This window comes from Manacus vitellinus, unplaced genomic scaffold, assembly GCF_001715985.3.
Source record: "Manacus vitellinus isolate BGI_N305 unplaced genomic scaffold, ASM171598v3 scaffold_20_pilon, whole genome shotgun sequence".
Taxonomy (NCBI): Eukaryota; Metazoa; Chordata; class Aves; order Passeriformes; family Pipridae; genus Manacus; species Manacus vitellinus.
Window position 1 is genome coordinate 12,155,222 of NW_021939471.1, and position 24,361 is coordinate 12,179,582.

At 36.2% G+C, this 24,361-nt stretch overlaps 1 protein-coding gene across 12 annotated transcripts in view; it reads left to right on the forward strand.

Annotated features, from left to right (window-relative positions):
* The window catches only part of ZNF385B (zinc finger protein 385B), a 164,285-nt gene that overhangs the window by 117,873 nt on the left and 22,051 nt on the right, over positions 1-24,361 (forward strand). For 10 of the 12 annotated variants that reach the window (XM_008931072.2, XM_018071945.1, XM_018071940.1 and 7 more), the window contains 2 exons: positions 10,354-10,464; positions 22,944-23,106. In XM_008931072.2, coding sequence (XP_008929320.2) covers positions 10,354-10,464; positions 22,944-23,106 — 274 coding nt within the window. Of the gene's footprint in view, positions 1-7,881; positions 8,059-9,534; positions 9,597-10,353; positions 10,465-22,943; positions 23,107-24,361 lie in introns of those variants that run through there. The other 2 variants (XM_018071947.1, XM_018071948.1) reach the window with 2 other exon arrangements.

Genomic DNA, 24,361 nt, shown 5'->3' on the forward strand with positions numbered 1-24,361 from the left:
TGTGAAGAGCAGAAGACAGCTGTCAAAATACTTAGCAATTCTCAGTTCTGATTTGCTTCTCACATTCAGCCATCTATACGTTTATATTCAAATCTATATATAACACTTAAAATTCATCCTCGTTTTAGATATTTCTTTTCAGTATGTGAAAAGTAATGATACTAATTCATTTCAGAAGACTAGATTTCTTGTGTCTTTATTCTCTCCTGGTCACAGAATTAATCAAAAGCTCTGAATTTGTCCCTAACCTCTCTTTTACAGTTCAGAACTGTAAAAGGAAATGCAAGTCTGTGTAATGGTATAACTTCATCTTTGTGTTTTGGTGTTCTTGAGCAGCCTGGGAGCAAGAAAACTCGAAACTTAGAGCAGACTCTTAAGAAGAAAAGGGTCATATCTAAGAACCATCTCAAAGATGAAAGTAAAAATCAGGAATCTTATTTATCCTGTGTGCTGTCTAAGCTCCTTTTCTGACTACAAACTCCTAGGCTTGAATCTTTTGGCAGGATTCTGCTGAAAGGTAATTTTTCATGTTATTTTACTTATTTATTTTATTTTACTGTCAGTTGATAATATGTAGTGTAACAAGAATAGTTTTGCTCTTAAAGTACATTATTGGTTTGCTTTTCAGTAAGTCTCAAACTGTAGTATGTTTTTATTTTTTACTGGATCTGGAGGCAAGATGATAGTGGTTTTTGTCTAGCTGAGCACAGCTGAGTGCTCTGAATAATATCAGTTTTAATAATAAATAGCAGTTATATAGCGCCTTCTGTTAGATGATGTTGAAGAGTTATAACATGTTATTTAGACCTGTCAGCTTTTTTGTGAGGTTGCAAATATTTTTATCTCCATTTTACAAATGAACAGTATAAGGCTCAGGTGAAATGACTCATGTGCAGCTAAACTTGTGAGCCAGCATAGCCACAGAGGGAAAGTAAATTGTCATATATAAGCATTAGCATAACCACTGGGTTTGCACTTCGGTCTTTTTCTCAGGTTTGGTCTGTCATGGTCCTAAAAGTTCATTCTTTAGATACAAAGTATTGCAATATGGCAGAGGAGTAATCAGGATGGATTAAAAAAGAAGCTGCCAAATACTTAAAGCTGGTTAAGTTTAGTATAAGAAAAAGCATTGAACCTCAGATACTTATTTTTTACTTCTTCTCCTGTTCTTGATGGGGAATTCTCTTTTATCCCAAACCATTCTCAGCAGCTTTCTGTTTCTTTATTTCACCCTCAAAAGTCTCCAGTCTTGTATGGAGCAGAAAATTTGACAATTTTTACCATAAAGGTTAAAATATATTCTTGGTGTTCTCATAACAAACTCAATCCTTTAATGTATTTGTATCCTCACTTGAGAATAAGCCTTAGAAAAAGCATAGACCAGACTGAGAATTATTTTTTTTCTGTGATGTCTCATAAATTTTTTCTTTGGTTCAAGTATTGCTACAGGAATCAAATATTAAATTTTCACAATCTTTTACACAAAAATTTCTGAAACAGCAGTGGTATTTAATTTTCAGAACACTCTTTCTAAGACTATCCTAGTTATGGTTTTCTAACCCAGAAAATGTTTTTAACAGTCAATAAATATATACAAGGATGAAGGGAAGGAAGAGCAGAGGAAATATTCCCAGCACGGGAAAAATAGTAATAAACAATAATTAAAGGTGTTTTCTCAATTATCTTTTGATCTTTGTGCTTAATCATAGCACGTTATATGGAGAGAAGAGATGTAGGAATAGTTTAGAGTTATTTACCAGATTTTCATTTTTATTTTTAGTACCAGAGTCACTTGATTTAAGCTGGAGCAGTGCAAAGACAGAGGAGGACAGAAAAGCAACAGATTAGGAAGTCCCTGATTTTGTTTCAGTTGTTCATTTTGCTTATGTTGGTATAAACCATGATTTTGGACTGGTTTAGGAGAAAGAAAATTCTGCTGAGAAGGCTGAGATTCATCACTGTTCTCCTGAGCTTGGTCCGACAACATTTTGCTAATTAGACTTCCTGAGTGTAAACCCTACCTGAAAACAGTCTCTGCTTCAGCATAAGATTCCCAGTGTGGTGCTATTTCAGCCCTCTCTCAGGCTGGGATATCTCTTAGATAACATTATAAGACAGAGAAGGACGTGTGGTGGTTAAATTACCTGTGCTGGCACACAGGATGGATGAATGAGCATGTCAGTAAAGATTTAGGGCTGTGCTTCCCAAGTCAATGCTGAGGCAAGATGATGAATGCATTTCTTGTTAAAACAGAAAGGATCTAATTAAGCAGGTAGAGGGAAAGTATATTTGAACATGTTCTGACTTCTAGTACCTGTGTTTCAATGGCATACTGAAAATCTGAGAAGGAGTCGGAGGAAAGCTACCAAATGAATCACAGTTTTTATAGTGAGAGGCTTAAGGAGCTTGGTTTATCAAAGAAAAGGTTAAGAGCTGATATGATTGCAGTGTGTGAGTGCCTGCACTATTCAAAAGGTATTTGAGGTTAGGGTGACCTTGAAATCACAACTAGATTGAGTGGCTTATAATAGACTTGGTAAGCATTGCTTCCACAGTGATGTAAATTAGCGTATTTCAAAACTTTTAAATCAAGGTGTTGAGGTGGGTTTTTTCCCTAAACCTCAGGCTTTGGTTGACCACAAATTATTGGCCTTTGTAATAGGAAGGGCTGAAGCATTTCAGTGAATGAAATTTTCATAAATTTTTCAGGAAACTAGATGTAATGGTTCCCTCTGGCCTAAACCAAGTCTGTAAATGACTGCAGACATCGCTTGCAGTATTGTCTGTGATTATGAATGCAGACATGCAAAGAGAGTCAGCCCCTTCTTCATTTTCCCATGCAGACTTGACTTTAAAAGGGGAACATACAGGAGGGTAGCACACCAAGTGGCTCTGCATTATGCCATAAGACCGGACATAAAAATGTAGGGAGAGAGATCTAACTTCTAGTGTCTGGAGATAGAAAATTCGTCTCCCAGGTCTAAGGCACCAGCCCTGCAACTCTGTTAACAGAAATAACATGGAATTTACCAAAAGAAAATTAGCTCAACCTTAATCTCTAAAAGGGAAATGAGGAAGCTGAAATTATTAGTGTTTCACTTCTTTTAAGACACAGAAGCTTGTTCCCAGCTCTAGTTGTCCTTTTAGTTGTCTTGTACTAAAAATGAAATAGAAGTGTAGACTCCAAAAGTGTCTCTTTCCTAAGCAGTCACTCTTATTTCAGCAATGACATGTTAGCAAGTGAATTACAGCAAGATTTTTGGTTTGCTTTAAAATGCCTCCAGGCTGATTTCACTGACTAGTAGTAGTGTGTGGAGGTCACAGCTATCACAGAGACTTTTTTCCTCAGGGAACTTGTAGCTTGCTGCCAAATTGATCAGAGCAGGAGAGACAAACACAGTGAGAAGTTGCATTCACTGAGATTTGCCTTCAGAGTACAATGTTCTTATTGTGTTTTGGGACCCTTGTGTAAAAGAAGGGAGATACTAGCCCCTGTGGTCCAAATGTTTCTTAGTGGATGCTTATGTCTTTCTACAACTGGGGAAAGACATATACTCAGAATTTTAAAAAGGGAAAGAAAAAAAATCATTAACTTGTTTCTAACTGAGTGTGGTTGGACTTGATTTCAGTGAGATCCAGATTTCGTGCTCTATGCAAATGTCTAAGTACGTTAAGAGAACCTGTTAAACAACAAAAGCAACCCTCAGTCCACAGGATTATGGTAAAAACCCTATAATGTTATAAATTAATTATTATTTTTATTCTAAATAATCATTTGCACAAGTCTTCAAATCAGTTGCTGGGAATATGGCAGAATTGCACTTCTGACTTGGTTGTTGGCCATTTACATCTGGCTGTTTTTTTCCAAACCCCAAAATGTTGTGAAGAGCATAGAGACAGAGGGGCGGGGAGATAGTATTTAGTTTCACTGTACAGAAATACATCTCTGTGGGCACACTCTGTGTTACTCAAGGAGAACTGATACACAGAGAATATTGATGGCATTCCCACAAGAATAGAAAGTTGTTTGCATCATAGAATCTTTAGGTTGGAGAAGACCCTTAAGATCATTGAGTTCAACCATTAATGCAGCGCTGCCAAGTCCGCCACTAAACCACGTCCCTCAGTACCACGTGCTAATCCTTTACATGCCTCCAGGGATGGTGACTCCACTACCTCCCTGGTGGTCTGTTCCAGTGCTTGATAACCCTTTCAGTAATAAATTTCTACTTATATCCAACCTAAACCTCCCCTGGGTATGAGGGGGAGGCCGTTTCCTCTTGTCCTGTCACTTGTTACCTGGGAAAAAGATACTGACATTCACCTCGCTGCAACCTCCTTTCAGGTAGAGTTACATCAGTAGAGCTGACTCAAGTGTTCCTGGGGATGCAAAATAAGCAAGGAAATCACAGAAGCACAGAATATACCAAGTTGGAAGTGACCCACAAGGATCATTGAGTCCAACTCCTGGCCCTGCACAGGACCATCCCTAAGAGTCACACCATGTACCTGAGAGTATTGTCCAAATGCTTCTTGAACTCTGTCAGGCTTGATACTGTGACCACTTCCCTGGGGAGCCTGTTCCAGTGCCCAACCAACCTCTGGGTGAAAAACCTCTTTCTAATGTCCAACCTAAACCTCCCCTGACAGAACTTCAGGCCATTCCCTTGTTCCCATCACTGGTCACCACAGAGAAGAGATCAGTGCCTGCCCCTCCTCTTTTCCTCTCATGAAGCCATGGTAGCTGTGACCAATGACTGCATTGTCTTTCAGGTGTTTTTCAATACCTCCAAGAATAATCTTCTCCATAACTTTACCAGGCACTGGAGTGAGACTTACAGGCCAGTAGTTTCTGGGGTCCTTCTCCTTGGAAACTGGGACAATGTTCGCCAGCTTCCAGTCAGCTGGGACCTCTCTGGATTCCCAAGACCACTCAAAAATCATCAAGAGATGTTATGCAATGACATCAACCAGCTCTTTGAGGATTCTGGGATGAATCCCATCAACCCCACAGATTTGTAGGGATCCAGCTGGAGGAGCAGATCCTACACAAGTTCAGGATTGACTCGAAGTTGATCATTCTTGCAGTCATGGCCCTCCAGCTCAGGGCACTGAGACCCTCTTAGTCCATCATCCACATCAAAGACAGAGGCAAAGGAAGTGTTAAACACCTCTGCCTTGTCTCTATCCCCGTTCGTGAGGTGACCATCCTCATCCTGTAACAGGCCAATGGTATTACTATACACGTAGCATTAAGTTGAACAGTAAATTGTGCTTAGAATTAGTCAAATGAGAAATATGTTCCCTGTTGGGAGAAAAGCAGTATGAACGTGGAGAGAACGGATTCTTTCTGGTTTGCATTGTCCAAGCATGCCAAGTATTGCATCACAGTGTTAATGTTTCCGATTTTATGCTGAGCATTTTAAATATGTGTTTTGTTGAGTATGTGTATTCACTTCTGTCACTCTTTTAATTATCATAATGTGTACAGCTATGGAAGGAGGCAGTGTATATGTGGCAGAATTTATGATAAGCTTTGGTGGATGGTCATTTCTCCACAGTGGCAGTGTGCTCGGCTGTTGCAACAACTGAAACTCAAACACAGGTGGAGTTCAATGGTTAAAAAAAATCATAGAACTTAAATTACCAGTGCAACATCTAAATTATATATGCCACTGGTTTTTTTCCAGAGGAAAGTATTTGATTATATTATCTGCTTGTTCCACATACTGTTTAAAACTTTGCTTTATCAGAATAAACCAACACGGTGTGCTGTAGGGCCACTCTCAGTGTTTTTCAGAATCTTCTTAATACCTGCTGGTTAAGTGATAGTCAGTTAAATCTCTTATACCCACTTATTAATATTCTGTTTACAAAAGCTTGTCTAACAGGCAACTCTATATTTGACCAGATTGATGAGAGTTAACTGAACCGAGGGTGTACATTGCCAGACACAATTTAAAAACCTTACTCAGATTTAAGGTTTTGCTGCTGTTAGGAAAAGACAGAGCTTACCTCTTCATGGGCTCAGTGCAATTTATTTCCGAGGCTCACAAGTTGGTGTTTGTACTGTCTGCTATGTATAGAGGTTTTTTAAAATAGCCAGAACTTCAGTTTCACTGAACAAGTTCTCCTGATGCACTTGCCTTTTTTTTTTTTCTCCCTCCTCTTTCCTTTTGATGCCTGCTTTCATGTCTCTTTGTAGTCTGGTTCATTTCCCAGGAGGCACCAGAAGAATCTGTGGTACCATGACATACAGCAGGGCAGGAAGAGCTTCTGGTAGCATTTGATTGAATTTTTTAAATTTTGGTAGAGTGGAGGTGGGCAACAAGGATGTGGAAAGGAATGGAATGACTCCATACACAGAATGACTGAGCAAGGCAAAGATAACTTGGGCTGTGGTACAGGTCTTATAAAATTGCATGAAGCTATGTTTAAGCAAAAGGAATTGTTTCTTGGTGCAGCAGACTATAGGCATTGGAACTCCATGCTAAGTGTGTGAAATGTTTTACATCAGTGTCGGGGGTAGCTGTGCAAGAAAAAGTCACTGAAATTTACCAAATATACAGAAAACACCTAGCTCTGGAAAATTTTAGATGGAAAAATATGAAAAAAGCAGCAGAAAATACAATGCCTGCCCTGCTCTTCTTCTGTCCTTTGTGTTGCCACATTCACATTTTTAATGTGTTTTGAAAGTTACTGTTGCAACTTTTAGTAGTTGTGGAGTATTTCTTACATTTGCATGTTCTGAAATTGGAAAGTCACAGAATCACAGGCTGGTTGTAGTTGGAAGGGACCTCTGGAGATCATCTGGTCCACCCTTCCTGCTAAAGCAGGTTCACCTAGAGCAGGTTGCACAGAATCGTGTCCAGGCAGGTTTTGAGTATCTCCAGGGAAGGAGACTTCACAGCCTCTCTAGCAGCTTAATCAAGTGCCCTGTCACCCTAAAAGTATGGAAGATTTTAATTGTATTCAGATTAAATGTCCTGTATTTCCATTTGTGCCTGTTGCCTCTTGGCCTGGGCACCACACTTGAGATATTTGTGTGCATTGATAAGATCCCCTCTCACCTGTCAGTCCTCCAGGCTAGAGAAGAAGTAGTAGCAGACTACTGCTGAAACCTGTCTGAATTCTCTCAATCTTTTCTCACTTCAGTAGTTTGGGTGGGTTTAAGGAGACTCATTGCAAAAAGATAGTATCTTCTACTTTGTTGGAAAGATGTTTTTAAATTTAACTTTTTATTAAACCAATTGAAATAGGAAATCAAGACTTAAAGGTTGTTAAACTTAGTTATGGCTACTAGAGCACTGTGAATTGCTTTGTTAAACCCCCCTGTAGCATAAACAGCATAGTGCAGATCTTTATTTGCATTTGTGGTAGCTGTTGGCTTCTGTTATTATTTTGTTTTATAGAACTGATTCTTAAATACTGGTGCTCCCCACTGGGCAAAGTATGCTGCGTCATTTCCTAATGTATACCTCAACAAATAACTCCCTCCCTCTTTCCTACTCCATTCCCTCCCTCTCTCCCTCCCTCTCTCCCTGTATTGAAGAGGATAATTTTGTGTAATGATCTGAGATCAGTTTACTCTGCAACATTAATCTTCTAACAGAGAGATACTATTTTATTTTTCCAGCATGCTGTAATCCACCCCAGTTTCTGATATATTTAAAACCTATTAATTGTTAATGTACACTTCTTGAATTCTAATCATGACCAGACTGCATGCAGGGCTCTGTTTTGGGAAGGATCATTAACCATTCCCCTGGGGATCCCAAGTGGTACTTTCTGGAGGCAGCGTGAGCTGTATTATTTGTGTAGTTTTTGTCCTTGTGCTGCTACATCTGTTTGAAACTGGGACTTTGTGCATAGTCTGCGTTGTGTGGTTTTGAACTGCCTTGCCTAGCACTGGCACTGTGGATTGTTATCTGGAATGCACAGAGGAATCATTGATCATTGCTTCTTCTTCTCTTTTTATTTTTTTAAACGGGACTGCAGACGCTAGTGGGTATTTTTGCTGTTTCTTTTCACCGATCTCAGACACTTCAAATGGTTGAGGTACTTTTCAGCATTACTCTTTTCTTCTAGATTAACTGATCTAATGATTAGTAACTACTAATTGTTGAAAAGTAGTTACCAGCAGGTTGAAAAGTAAAACGTATCTTCCATTTCAGGAAAACTCCAACCAACTATTCCCTAATAATACAACAATTTTTTAACATGTATTATAAATGTAATACTGTATATATCTATATATTTATAATACAATAAATGTATTGGCTGTCATATCTATATGCTCATAAAACTTTTAATCTGCATGTATAATTGTGATATATTACACAGGGCAATGCAATAAATGGTACAAGTCAGAAACAGAATTTTTTTATGTTTTAAGTTTTTAAACTTTGGACTGTCGCTATATTCTAGAAACAGAGGAAAAATAAAACAAGGATATTTATTTTAGGTTTTTCTTAGGTTTATCACATTCATTGTAACAACACTGCATCATTTAAAAATGCAGTAGTTTAATTTAGATGAGGTGCTTTTACTTCTGTAATTGTCTTAATATGGTACCCCTATGGTAGTGAAATACACTATTTAATGGCAAAAGCTGATAAAATTTAAATCACCTCTGCAGAAAATTTGCTACTAATACCATTTAAGAAGTCATGCATTTGATTTAAAATTAATTCAACAAGAAACCTATGTAGCCATCATCAAAAAAAATTAAGCATTTAATGCTAGGTAATAGATTCAGAGAACGTTTTCTTTGGCAGATACAGTGCAATATGTTTTTCTTGTATTTGTTTTTGTGTGTGTGTGCATATATGCGAAGAAAATCCTCATTAGTGCAAGCTTCTCTGGAAGCTTAAAATTTGTACTAAGGAGAAATTACAATCTTTTTCCTGATGTTTGGAAAGTCTGGAAGCAGTTAATTTACTGTTCTAATTCTTTTATGAATCAGTTACTTTAACTTTTGTCTCTTCCTTTTGTAAGTCAGCTTAGCATCAAGTATGTGATGCGTGCCACCTGAGATTAAACATCCAGGTTTGGTTTCTTCAAATAGTACTGTAAAGGAAAAAAAACCCATCACTGTGACTACAAAGGAAACTTCAAAAAAATGCAACTTTTTAGCAAATCAAACTATTTTCTTCTGAGCTGGTTTTAAAACAAAATGGTGAATGAGCATCCATCTTATGTTATAAACTGCCATTTTTTGCCCTCTCCTCTTCAGGATTCATTTCTCATCTTAGATAAGGATGGAGGACCACATCTGCACAGATGCTCATAGGATAACTTGGGGTGGAAGAGATCTCAGAGGTCATCTGGTCCAACCTCCTGCTCAGAGCAGGATCAGTCGTTAGACCAGAGCAGATACTTTGGGGTTTTTTAATTAGAAAAATAAATTTGAATATGCATCAGGAAATTAATTTTAATCTGTATTCATGTCACATCAGGAAGAATGACAAATTATGATTAATTGAGGCCTCGACACACTCTGTTTTCTGAACATCCTGTGTTATTCCCCAGCTCCTGCAGTGTTAACGGCAGAGCACTCTGTGATCCTGAGGATATTCTAAACTGGTGACCAACAGGTATTTAGCAAAGATGTAATCAGTTCTGAGTTCCTGAAAAGGTTCAGTCAAATTTAGGATTAATATATTCAGGTTTTCACTTATCTCACATTTTTCAGAGTGTTGAAATGTTTTCTGAAACTTGGTAGCTTTCCTGGTACAGACACTCGCTACATGTTCTTCTGAACCTAAGCGTTCCCATGGGCTCCATCACTCATCACTTCTGCATGGAAATGTTTGGGGATTGCAACCTCTTTTCCCAGCAAGTGGTATTTCTAATGGAGACTGCAAAGGACCTCCTCTCACAAAAATGTCTCCAGGAGAGAATATTTTACCAAATAAGTGCTAATATTTGTCATTGAAGGAAAAACATGTAGAAATAAATGACAGTGACTTGTCAGGGTGCAAAAGTGGTTCCTGTAATGTGTCACTTGGGTCATCAGATGATGGGGGAGGGCTTTCAGGAGGCTTTTTGCAATTCAGATGTGGTAGTGGGGCCCTGCAGCACAGAGGATGTGCAGGTTTGGGGAAGGAACTATTTAGTAGCCTGGGGATGGCAGCAACAATGAAGTTGCCTTTTCTTCATAAGCTCTGGTGTGCTACCGATTCCCTAACCTGTGTTAAATCTAATTTTTATGAGGGCTGTAATCTTGTTTCTCCTGTTTATCTCGAAAAAAGAAAAGAAAAATCTTCCAGCAGAAAGTTGTGGGTTTTTTTTTTTCTTCTGTACTGTTTATTGTCCTGAAAAATTGTAAATTGATTATTGTTTGTTCTCCAGATGGATCCTGTGCAAAAAGCAGTCATAAACCATACATTTGGAGTGTCCATTCCCCCAAAGAAGAAACAAGTCATTTCTTGTAATGTCTGCCAGCTTCGCTTTAACTCTGATGTAAGTATGGCCTATTTTCTTTTTTTTTTTTCTTAGTACATTAGGTATAATTAATCTAAACTTCTTTTTTCTGAAATAAATCATTCCAGTTCTGTCTACATTCTGCTCAGCGTGCTGGGTTAGTATTTTGTTCACTCAGAGGTGGAAGTCCATAGAGGACGAACTCTTGATTTTCTTGCCTTGATATCCAGTTTCCTGTCCATTGATGATGCACCATTTGATGATGCAGTAACCTTCAAGAGGTATTCCAAATAGAAATGCTTGTTTGCTTGGTGTTTTTTAAAAAAGGAGATGAAGCAGACAGAAAAGCTTCCCCATGAGTTCTCCATGTCATATTTGCCCTTCTTCCAAAAGAAACAGCTTTTTCTTGTTGTTCATACATCCTTGGTGATATGTCTTTAGATTTCTTAATAAATTCACTCTTCCAATAACTTTCATTTGTAACAAATATGAACACTTCTTGCTGTCTTCTTGAGTATGATAAAGTTCAAGGAAACTGTTTTCTGAAGTTTAATTAAAAAAAAAGCATTGCCAAAGAGTACCTTAAGTGATATGTTTAAAAAATATATACCCAATTAATGTTTTTCCTGAATGGCTTGAAAATTAAAGAAATTCAGGAAAACTATGTATAAGAAAATTATGAGCTTTGACACTCTAAGAATATGTACTTTTCTGTTATAATTTCAGTCTCAGAATTAGTTTGCAGACACCTCCTCAAAACCTTCAAGATCTTGGTGCTCCCAGAGATTTACAGTAAAGCACCCATACCTATTACCCTGGTTTTCTCTGCCTTTAACATCCCACTTTGAAAAGTGTCTTGTAAAGTGTTTTTCCCAGTTTGGCTTTCTTGTCTAGGCTGGTAAGGATTTTGAAGCAGTGCTATGTTAGCTTCAAATTGATTTCTAAATTTGTCATCTTTTGACAAGCTTATTAAACTTTCTTTGAAGTGGCAATATGTGCTTAGTTAACTGATCTCAAAAGTCATTATTTTAAATTTAGTTGCCTTTCTTCTTTAAGGTTAAGATTTAAGGGGGGGAAAAAATCTTTCTGCTCTTATACTTGGTCCAGATATCTACTTTTACTGATTAAATCAAGGAAGCAATAAAAGTTTTTAAAGTTTCCTAGGACTTCCTGGATCTGAATCTTGCTCCTGAGCTGTATGTTACTCCATCACCAGGGAGGCAGTTCAACCTGTCCCTGCTCTTCCCTCTCCTCATGAGGTCGGGATCCCTCTGGTGATGGGTCCTGACCCTAGAGGAGTCGCTCTGTCTGCACTGACATTCAGGTGGACAAACAGCACTTCAGGCAGACAAACTGAATCACAACTAAGTGACTTGAAATAAACAAACAAAGACATACAGCTGAAATGTTATAGCATTGCATGCATCTGTCAACCAAGCAATTTTTCCTATCTTGCTTTACAAAGTAGAACAAAGAGTGCATATCATATTCTGCTTTCATAGTGGCACCACAAAAGCACAGCCGATTATAGGCACATTGCTTCTTCTGGGCCGGGTATATTCAATATGGTGTCATGCTCTTTCTAAATGCGATCAATATACTCAGTTACAGTTGCTAGAAAATATCATCATCCTTTTGTAATGAATAGTTTTTAAGAAAGGATGAAGCACTATGACTGTGCTGAAATGCAGCTCCTTACTTTCCACAGCAGTTTAGTTTACCAGAACATTATTAAACAACATGGTAATTTGGTTTTAGAATGTGCGAAGGTTATAGCAGTGTTACTAATACCAGAAGATACTTAAATATAAATGTAAGTTTCACAAATATTTCATAACCACAATGTACAGGAATATTTGAAAAATGAGTCTTCATAGTGTAGCACTTCTATTATAAAAGCTATCTAGCCATTCATTGGATTATTCAACCTCTCCTGAGTAGCTTTTTATAAGATTTTAAATCTTTCCTCCAGGTTCAGTCATTTGACCTTAATAATTATTTATATGAGCACGTGTTGCCTTTTCTGAGAGAGTGAGATCTTATTTTGTTTGGATATTATTCTCACCTATATACACAAACACACATACCCCATAATCTGCACTGTTATAATTTGACTGAGGTAATACTCATGGGGTTTCAACTAAACTCTGCAGACCCTTTTAGTTCTTTCTTAACTTGTTAAAACTTCTTCACAAAAACAAAAATGGGGACTCTGCTTGTATTTTTCTTTTTGGTCCCTTTATAGTGTGAAATTATGCTTAGTGGGTGGAATGGTCTTTACAATCCATCCTGTGTTTGCTGACTGGGGAAAAAGGAGGTCAGATATGTGTGAACCTTGTAATTGCTGAATCTTTCAGAGAGTCCGTTTTATGATGTGACATCTTAAGAATGTCACGAAGTTATTGAATGCTTTTTGAGTGGCATCAAATTGTCTTAACTTGCATTAAAGCTTCAACATAGCACATTGTAGAACGAGATTCGTAGTACAGCCACTTTACACTTGTAGTTTCTTCTAGCTCTGCAAGGCTGACATACTCTTTGTTGATGATAGGCATTTCATTTCTTTGAACTTTCTTTGACCTAAATTATGCAAGTAAATTAAATAAAAATGACAAAAATAAGTAGTTTTGGTGATTTTTTTTTTTTTTTTACTTTTGTTCTCCCAAATGAATTTCATTTTCATGGTATTTGAGGACTGACCTCATTCTAGTGCTATTTTATGTATTGCATGAGTAGCATACAGACCAGTGGATATTCATCGGTGAGAATAAAATTGGTTTCTTTGCCTGCAATCTTTTCCCTGTGCTGTGGACAGTCACTGATCTGGATCAATAGAGAAAAAAAAAATCAGACTACTCAATTTATATTTGTCAAACCTCCCTCTAAATTAATGCAGTAGGTTGCAAAGGTTTCAGGTTTCTTTTGCTTATGTTTAGCTCTGCAGGTTTAGCTTTAGTGAGTGTATTCTGCCATCAGATTTGGAGGCAGGGATCTACAGCTATCTGCAGGAAGAGAAAGTCTGATATCAGGGGTGGAAGGAAATTTTAAAATAGGTTTCCTTGAATGTGGGAGTAGCTCATATTGAAGTGATACCTTCTATATTTTGAAAAATTAAGTTGCTAGGATGATGCCATTTTTTTTCTACCGTATTATAATTTGAACAGTGTTTCCTAACTGTTTCCTCCAAGTCTTCTGTACTTTAAAAACAATTTTTAAAAGTACAACATGAGGAAAACCTTTGTCTACAGATCTCAAATTTGGTCTAGTTTTAGGCTGATATGTCTAGCCTTTTCCAAAAAAGAAGTGATGGGTTTTGACTCATACTCCCAGATGTTCACTGTCACACTCTGTCTGTTCTTTTCTAAAGTTCTTTAGCTGCAATTTGGTCAAGTTGAATTTTTCTGCTAATAAATTCTGACACAGCTAGTTTGAGCACCCCTTCCTATCTCAACTCTCAAAGAAACTGTAGTATAGTGTAGTACAGTATAGTATAGATGATCCAAAGTCTTGAGAAACAGAAAAATAAAATGCCATCTCTGTGAAATAAAACCAAACTAAAGTTGTCCTTATAACCTGCATAAATTGTTTCTTTTTCTTACTCCTTTTGTTATTAATGTTGTTGCTGTTACTGTTCATTTTCTGATCTCATTGATGTTTCCAGTAAATTGTTCTTATCTCAACCCATGATCTCTGCCTTTTATGCCTTCAGTGCAAGGGGGGAGGGGAAGCGGCGCATGGTTTTAGCCAGAGTAGTAAATTGGAGAATACCATTCGTAGACCCCAACAGGGAATTTGCTGAATCCTACTGGTATCAGTAAGAGGGTCCAGTAGCAAGAGGGCAAGGGGAAGAATGGCTGTTTTCTATCCCATATAGACTCTTTCTCTTGGCTCGTTCTTTCTCATTCCTTCTGGCCACTAGATGAATATGGAGCATTTTCAGCTGCTGCTGTGTTGCAACAAGTTATCCAGCAGCTGTGGAGCTTTGGTCAGACTGTCCCAGAGATGTCTATTCTGTTATGGCATCTGACACTGTAGCTTGCAGCCATAAGAGAAGAGTGAGTTTTGGTTGCAAGGATACCTGTTTGGCTTCTGCAGAATCACTCTTTTCTCCGTATCTGTGAATCATCATCTTGTGTTCAAGTAGTTTCTCTGCTTTTCTCCCTCATTATTTAAATTTTATTGTTTACTGTGGAGGTTTTTGGGGTTGTTTAGCCTGGAGAAAAGGAGGCTTAGGGGAGACCTTATCTCACTCTATGCCTGCCTGGAAGGAAGTTGTAACAAGGTGAGTGTCAGTCTCTTCTCCCAGGTAGCAAGCAATAGGATGAGAGAAAATGGCCTTGAGTTGTGCCAGAGGAGGCTTAGATTGGATATTAGGAAAAATTTTTTCACCGAAGAAGGTTTTCAAACATTGGAATAGACTGCCTAGGGAAGTAGTAGAGTCGCTGTCCCTGGAGGTATGTAAAAGATGTGTAGATGTGGGGCTTAGGGACATTTTAGTGGTGAACATGGAAGTGCAGAGTTAACGATTGAACTCAATCTTAGAGGTCCTTTCCAACCCAAATGATTCTGTGATTCTGTTGATAGTCCACAGAGTTTTTGGAGCTTGGGCACTAGACAATGATGTCAGTGCTAAACCAGTCCCTTTTCTCAGCAGGCAGACTTCTCTATAGTCCAAACATGCAAATATATTATGCCAACAGTCCATATGTGTTATTGTTCTGATTTTTGGTAGTCGGGTTGTTTTGAAAACAGATTTTGTCGTCTATTGATCATGTCTAAAATAAGTATCTGCTTCCTTCTGCATGCTTTTTGTTTCTTATAGAAAGGTCTTTGACTGGTAGGGCCTGGTAGGTATCATCTTGTTATAGGATGTAATTTGATTGAAATAAACTTGTGTTTGCACAGTGTGTTGCTCTGTGGTTAAAGACCACAAGTCGATTCTGCTTTTGGTGTCACTTGCATAGACTCAAAAATCAAGAGAGAACACCTTGTAGGCAGATAAGAAAAAGCAGATGTAACAGTTTGGCATTAAGAGATGCTGAAGGTCAACTTATTGTTGTATGCATTTAAAGCTAATAAAAATGATGTGATGATAGACCATCATTTTAAAAAGCCAGAAGGCAAATTTTTGAAGTTTAGGCAAATATTACAAAAAGTTGACTTTGCAAATTTCAATGAATCACTCATGCTGTCAAAAAGATAATAAACAAAATAATCAGTAGCATCAAATAATCTACAGAACTGTCATTGTCTTTTGTCAAACATTTTACATTTTCCTTATAAATAAGACTATATTGATTCTTTGGGTATGGAGGGTAGTGAAGCGGAGAGGAGTTAATTAAAAGCATAAATCTCAGGAACTTGTGAAGGTAATTTTCTGTTTTGTAGACAGAACTGACAAAATGATGAAAGTTGTTAGCTCCAACATGACAGAAATATTGCATGATTATAGAGTACAGGGTTATAACATGATGAAGGTTCTGTTCAAATAACAGCTATTTAACAGCGCTTTTAACAAAGTTTGATAAGGTATTTAAAATATGAGTCGACTTCTTACAACATGGCTGATCTTCACAGTTTTTTGGTTTTTCTATGTTCATTTCAATAGTAATCTGCCTTGCTATTTTGAGCAATTAGTTTTTAGAAATTCATAAGGACTGAATTGAAAAAATAATGCATAGCTTTGGTGTAAAAAATGTATGAAGATTTTACGGATTTCTTCAATTACATCTATTATTAATAAGAAATGAGATATAACTATATTTTTCAACACTACTTCCTAATTTATAATTTCATGTCATTTTTATTGGAGTTATGATTCTAGTCTAAATTCTTCTTAATTTATACAGTCAAATAAATATGCATACTCTTACAGGATGGTTCTAACAGGTAAACTATGTGATCAAATATTTGGTAGATATCTTACTATTAAGAAAGGGAACTTTGTAGTTTAAGATCTGCTGTGAATATAAATGCTAACAGGTTATAAACATAAATACCTCTCTGTTCCTCCTATCTTGCACACTTAGTTGCTTTCTCTGACAGGACCACTGCTATTGTAATCAGCTTGATGTATAAAAGTGGGCAGGAACACAGGTGTTGAGAGGTGATCTTTCTACAGTTATGACTATGTTTATGACATGATATTTTTTTAGCTGGAATTTATGTAAAACTTTTTTATGGTATGCAGGAAAAATTAATCTTTATAGTTACTCCGTTACAGAATAGAAGTTTTCAGGATTATTATATCTGTTCAGTCTTTCAGTTGTAAATTTTCTATGTGGTTGAACTCTTATTGGCAGAAGCTTTTGTGGTATTTTCAACAAAATATTTTTCATTAGAGATCACCTCTGTATTAACCCCAAATGAATTTATTATTTGAGATAGAATCATAGGATCTACGATTAAGATTGGGAAAGACCTCTAACATAATCAAGTCCAACCGTTAACCCAGCACCACCGTGTTCATCACTAAACCATATCCCCAAGTGCCACACCCAGATGGTTTTTTAATGCTTCCAGGGATAGTTCTGCCACTTCACTAAGCAGCATGTTAGAGATACAATTGCTGTTGAGAATACTTCCCATCCAGGGTGGAATTCCTACTTTAAAAAGGTGCAGTATCAAATGAGAAGGAATAGGAGCTACAGGCCACCATGTTCACTTCCATTTAGTTGTGGCACTCACCTAGCATTGCACTGCTTAGGGCATGAACCCAGATTTCCCACGTGGATACTTCAAATTGTCCCTTTATTTCTGTACTTCTCCTTCTTAATGCCATGCAGCTCTACATATACTTATTTTTATATGTTAATTGCCAGACTGAATAATGTGGTACCAGATTCAAACATTTAGCCAAAGAGTTGATGTTACAATTGTTTGATTTCCATGAAGACCCGTTGAAGGGCTACTTCAGCTGATCTTGAAGAAACCTGTAAAAAATCTTGCTCTCACACACATATGCACTGAACCTTTAGACTTAGTCAAGCCTTGCATAGGTTAATATTTCATCTCTTTGTATAGTAATAAATTCAGTTAATTAGACATTCACAAATCAGGTAGATTCTAAAACTCAGTCACTTGTCAACTGTCAAAATGAATAGTGCTGGTTTCAAATACACTGTCAGTCATTGCTCCAGACAGGGGTAATATTCTGATATCCTTTGTACTACAAAATAAAGTCTGGCCTTTATTTCAAAGTTTTATTAAAGGTAGTACCTCTATCAGTGAATCCATATGATCTGTATGTTTCCTGGTTATCTGTATCTATCTAAATATGCATATCTGTACGTATATTTAACTTTAGGCAAAGTAAAGCTACTGAGGTTATTTTAAGCATTATAATATGCTAACAATATGCACATTTGTTTTCAAAACCACATTTACATGTAGAAGATGATTTGAATTGCTGATCTCTTATTAGATGCACTCTAGTATATAAGGTTATTGTATATGTATTATATGTAGTCTCAGAGTTTAACATCCTGATTCTTGGATTTTAAACTTAATAATTTGTAGTTGAAAGTAGCAATTAAATTAAGATTTTAAATAAAATACAAAATTTGGATCGTTTTTAAGAGTGGAAAAAATTATCCTTTCTTAAAACCAAGTCATTAATCCTTATAACCTAGAGGCTTTCTTAAAAATTAAAACAAAAAAGTTCATAAGCTTTGATTGATGGGGTTTTTTTATTAATACTAATAGACTAGGAATGGAACTAAAAATCTAGTTTGCTTAAAGAGAGAATGGGAGTCCTGCCACCCTTTTAAGGTGTAGAAATTTGAAAAATTATGGGAGAAAATTGCATAATTATCTGTCTGTCAATTATATTATTATTTGCAACTTAATTAAAATACAGCTTTTCATGATCTAACAAAGATGCAGACATATTTTTAGTGTAATAAAATATTCATCCTGTTGATAAAAAATACTGCCAGACAAATGCATGAACACCTGTGTGGAATTTGGCCTGTCAGTACAAAGGTATTTTTTGCATTCTGATACATAGTGTCACATTTACAGCAGTTTAAAGCTTTTCCTGTTCATTGAATCTTAGTAGTCAGTACTTGACAACTTTCTGGGCTACCTAATAAGTAAGGGGTTTCTATTTTAAAATGTGCAATGTATGTGTATCAAGTTAGTAGACCACTCAGTTTTAGAACCACATGGAAATAAGATTTTCCTTTCAGTTGGTGAGTTCTTTCATAGAAATATTTTATTTCACTTTTTCAAAAGTGTCCTCCTTAATGAAGTATACATTTTTTTAAAAAAAATTTTAATAATGTTAGTTCAATTATGACATTTAATGTTGACTATATAAGCAACAAATTTAACTTCATATTTTTGAAATAAAAAATTAAGTATTTAAATAATATTGATTTGTGGGAGAGTTAAATTATTTTACTGTAGAGTGTATTAAACCCTACAGTAAATGCAGCCATATACACTGGAATAAAGTATTGCACCATTAAAATCATAGTACATGAGTACTGAGAGATTTCTTCATTTTGGCTTTTCCTAACTTTTTTATTTTCTCAAATATTGTTTTGCTGATACAGAATTTGCATGCATTAGTTGTACTTAATGATGATCAAAAAGTATATTCAGTGTCTATTTAAAATATTTACTCTTAATTTCATTTTATATTTTATTGAGGTTTTATATTAGAACTGGTAAATTATTTTTTATGCACATGACTTTTGAACCCTATGTGTACAGAACTTCCCCTGGACTATCAGAGCAAATGAAAATAAATGTTCAACTTCTTGCCTTAACTAAAAGTGAAAATTTTATATGTCATAGCTTATTTCAAAGATATGTTTAGTATTTCAATGATGTATTCTACAAAGTTCATAAACTGTGCTCTATTGCTGTATTTGTGTCACCAGTAAGTTTTAAGGAGGACTTGGAACAAGTATCATAGAATATTCTGAGTTGGAAAGGACCCCCAAAGATCATCAAAGTCCGACTCTTAGGTGGATGGTTTGAACCTTGGTGTTATTAGTATCAGTCTCTAACCAACTGAGTTAATCTCAGAGTCAAATATGTTTGCCTTTAATGTGGTACTTGTGCAAATATTTTATTAAATTAGGGTTAGTAAAGATCAGGAAATTAATAATCAGAAAAGTCGGTACCAGTAATAACCAGAACTTACATTCTAATTTCAGATTTCCTCAGCTGCCCTTTTTTATTTTGCTTCCTGTGACTCCACACAACTCCAAAGACTTATGTAATGCAGGGACACTACATTTCAGTTACCACAAGGCAGCCAAATCAAATTGTTTATCCCACAATGGATAAAAAGCAAACTCTGAACTTCAGGTGTATCTGAAAGGACTAGAAAATAGAGCTTATGTGGGTAGAAAACATTGCTTCAACACCTCGAGGAACAGTCCTCCAGCTTCATGCTTAAAAAGGGTATCTGCATTTCTACTCACAGATCAGAGATGAGTTGAAAGCACCTAAAATTCCAAGATTTAACAAAATCCAGCCCCTGGAATTGAAACTATACAAATAGTTTCAATTTCTACAAATTGCAAAAATAAATATTATGTACTTAACTGACAAAGTGAACCAGCGAAATCATTTTCCAAAGGTAGATTTTGCATCCATAGCTACTTTCAAATCAAAACTGAACAATTGCTTTTTTCCCTTCAAAGGCATATGGGCTAGTTTGAACAGTATTGGAAAGGGCTGGCATTTTCAAAAACCCTAGTTAGATGGTCATAGCAATACTTTTTGGCCTTATAATGTACAACTATGAATTTAAGAGATTATAATAATTACAAAACTTAAAGAAAAAGTGAGTCCATTGACCATGTTTCCATGAAACTTTGCTTGTGTTTATGGAAATCTGAATTTTAATTGTGCCTGGACTTGTTTGTTCTCAACAGGTCTCATATACACTGTATGAAGGATTGAATGAAGGGAATCAAAGACTGTAGTAGGTTATTACTGATATTGCAGGCATTATTATTGCAAATATCAGCAGAAAGGCTTATTATCAAGGAATTGACTTACTAAGTCTTTCTCTTGAGTGCATTTATGTTATAGCTTTGGCCTCAGGCAGCATATGATCCTATCGACAGCAAACATATGCGCAGTGCATAGAGTTCAAATATTTAAAGGGACATCATCAACTTGAGGGTGCTTGAGTGAAAAATCTTATACTTGGTATTATTTAAATTTAAAAGTATTGGAATGGAAAGGGTATATATACACCTCAATTTTTAGCTTCCCTTTTTGTACACTGTAATGTTTGAATAGTTTATTTAATTTTGGTGATGGAAAGCATTCCTTCCAGTGCATCATTTAGCAACAGCAAAGCCTAAGAGAAATGGACAAAACCCAGCAAAGGTGGAGAGAGACAGGGCGAGACTGCTGTGCCTGCACAAGGCCCATTGACATAACAGGGCACAAATGGAACTGTGCTCCTCTGCCCACATTCAGAGCTGAAGAGGTCCAACTCAGAAGTTGACAAGTGTCCCTTTAAGTAGTGCACGTAGTACTAGTGGTATAGCTCATTAGTTGTTTCTTTATAATCCTTAAATTGTGTTTTGTATGCGTGTTAATATTTCAAAGGTTTTAAAATCAGTAAAAAGTTTAATAGTAATTGATGAGTAAACTCTACTGGTTTTGTAATAAAGTTTTTTAAAAATATCTCAATTTCAAAGGAATTCAATGTAAAACTAATCTGGCAGCCTTTCTTACTGAATGCTTGCTAACTGAAATAAAAGTAAAGATGCAACCTCAGCGTCACATACACTATCCTTTTGAGGTGGAAAGCACAGTGTTTCATGGGGTGTGTAATTGCAATGAGAAGCTTTGTTGTATAAGAACTTCACTCCTCTATTTTAGCAACAGTTCTCCATCAGTTTTATAACTTGTGTGAGGACTCCAACATGCTCTCTATTCTCTTGTCTGGTCCAGCTGTTTCTACTCTTCACTTCCACTCTACCATATGATAAAGCTGTTATTACATGCTGTCCCAAGGTGACTGTATTGTAATGCCTACTTCTGCTGATCTTAAAGCAATTTTCCTCATTATGGCAGCACTCTTTATGGAATTCAAGCATCTTAGTTATTCTAGTTGCTCTTTATAAAAAGCATGTGACTTGTTTCATGGCTCGCTTCATTTAACACAGTGAACTAAATAAAATAGTCCTAATCAATTAAAGAGAGACAATCAATGTGGTTTTGCATGAATGTAGTAAAAGTTTATTTGCACTGATGTTTTTATATGCCAGGTGCCAAGATGTGGTTACATGAAGCATGCTTTCTCTGAGTGTTTTAATTTTAAGTAAATGACAATATTAACTTCTTTAGTTAATATATAACCTTCAATAGAGGCACCTAGTGGTATATCTGAAATAATTTTTTTTTAAACTGTGTTTGGAAATATTAATAATGCAAAACTGTTGCTGAATAGTACAGTGTTATGAAAATAGACTGTTTTGGATAGGTTTGTTTCTTACTCACTATTTGGTAAATTCTTTTATTAAAAAGTCAAGAAAAACATTTAAATTCATTAGCTGAAATTTCCAAGCTCTAGAGTTCATATTAAGCATGTAGTTCCTTAGTTTTGCTCCAAACAAAGTAGTCTGATTTGTCAAGGTCACTGATTATATAGAGTCAGGAACGATAAAGGGAACTCAAAACCACTGAAAAAATGGGCATTTATTTATGTGTCTAGCTTTAGCCTAGCAACTTCAAAAACACTGATCAAGTTTCATAAGATAGTTTTAAGGCAACAGTGAAGTAAACGTTGCATCTCAGTACATATTTTTACTGCTCTGTTTGACCAGATTAAGAAGAGTACATTATATGTAAAGCACTTCAACCAAAATAAATAATAATAATTAAAACAAGCTCCTCTCCTTCCTATCCTTAAGGTTCCAATTTTCTTAGTCTTTAATAAAAAATATTCACGGCAATTTATAAAGCAATCAAGACTGATAAATATTTATTTCTGTGTTGTACTTGATGTTTTTTCATTTTAACCCTTCTTTCTTGAAGTCATAATTTTTCAAGTTTCAATTGCTGTTAGTGTAAAGATGAAAATACTTTATGACATTTGTACTAGATCAAACAGAAAGTAAAATGGATTATTTAATCTTGTCACAGCATGGTACGTCTTTCTAACTACAAACAATAAAGTCTAAGGAACAGTACATGAAAATCGAGTAGCATCTTTCTGAATTGGACGTGTTTACATTTGTATAGTGCTTTAAATCTTTAAGCACCAAGGAAGAAAAGAATTACATTAGGGGTGACAGAGCTTTATGTAATCTCAAAGCCTCTTTTACCAACTTGCTGAAAACATGCAACTTTCATTAAAATCCTATTATTTGAATATATAAGAACTTACATCCAGGAAAACTGTTAGGATAAATCTATTAAAATTTTTTAGGTGAAATATAATGGTGCCTACTATTGAAAGTGTCACTTTTCTGCCTTGTCATCCATTTTATTATATACAAGTACAGAAAAAAGTGAGCCTGATTTGTTCTCCTTTGTAGAGCCAGGCCGAGGCCCACTACAAAGGAAGTAAACATGCCAAGAAGGTCAAAGCACTAGAGGCAACGAAAAATAAACCCAAAGTTGGTTCTTCCAAGGACAGCGCAAAGGCTAGCCCAAGCTGCTCCACCACGCCAGTCACAGCCAACATCTCTGACAAATCAGGTCAATGAAAACTTTTTGTTCTATACATTCTTTACTTTCTCCTTTTTTTGTGTTTGTGTGAGAGAATTTGGTTGCATGACTTGTCTTTTCTGAAGTATATACTGTGCTTTCTTGTACAGAATTCGTTTTGATATTATCAAAGTGCTTTTCATATCTGTGAAACATCTGGTGCCCCTGAATACTAAAGTCTATTTTTAAAAAAACTGTCAAATTTACTCTTTTAAAGTATGGATGTTGTTCATATGACAATAGTAATTGATGGATTGGGTGGAGGGTTAAGTCTGAGATGTATATATTTAGCTAAAGCTCAAGACGCCTTCGTAAGAATTTTTTCTTTTCTGAAGAGGATAATATTGCTTGAATAGGGAAACACACCTACAGAAATATGAAACCTTGTGGCTTGGGTATTTTCTGACTTTCACAGCTCATTAGTGCTTCAACATCACTTCTTTTTTCTTACCCCTCCTCTCTTCCCCCTCCAGATTAGTAAACTGAGGAAGATCAGCAACACTAATAGCAGTGGAATTGCTTGAGTCTCTGCTCTGTCAGTGTTGTGTTACTGAATGAAACAGGAGAATTTCATGAACTCGCTGACAATCTGAAATACTGTTACGTATTGTCCAGGAGAGGGCACCTAATGTGGGTTACCCAACTGTCAGTTCAATAGACTGCTGCTGAAAGATTTGCTTCTGCCTTGGTAGCCATTTAGTATCCTCTTCACCAGAGCTGATCTTGACTCGGGTGCCATGAGGTGAATGACACATTTTTTGACATGCACACACACACAAAAAATCTCACAAACCAACTCAAAAGAAGTATCGGTGATTATTTGTCATCCTGCATCAAAACTATCTTTGGGTCCTTAGCAGTGACAACGGGTCCCAAATTTTGCCTTGATTTACCTACCAAATCACATTTTAGGTTTGAGAGAGAGAACATAAATCCAAGGAGCATCTTCAGGTGAACAAGCCATGCTACTATTAAACAGTAACAAGCTACCATTGATCTAAATATAAGGTGGACTGTTGAATGGAAAAAGATTTAAAATATTTCATAAGTATCTTACTCTCTGAAAAAATATCTTTGGTTAAAATAGCTTACTGCTCCAGGTATACATGGTGCAAACTCAGTCAACTGCTTAAGATATCAATTAAAACTTTAAAGGATTTAACATGTTGAGTGTGTCTGTGATAACGTAGTTGTTTAATGCTGTCCCTCTCCTGTGCCAAAGGTTGAGGTCCAAATAACAAAAATT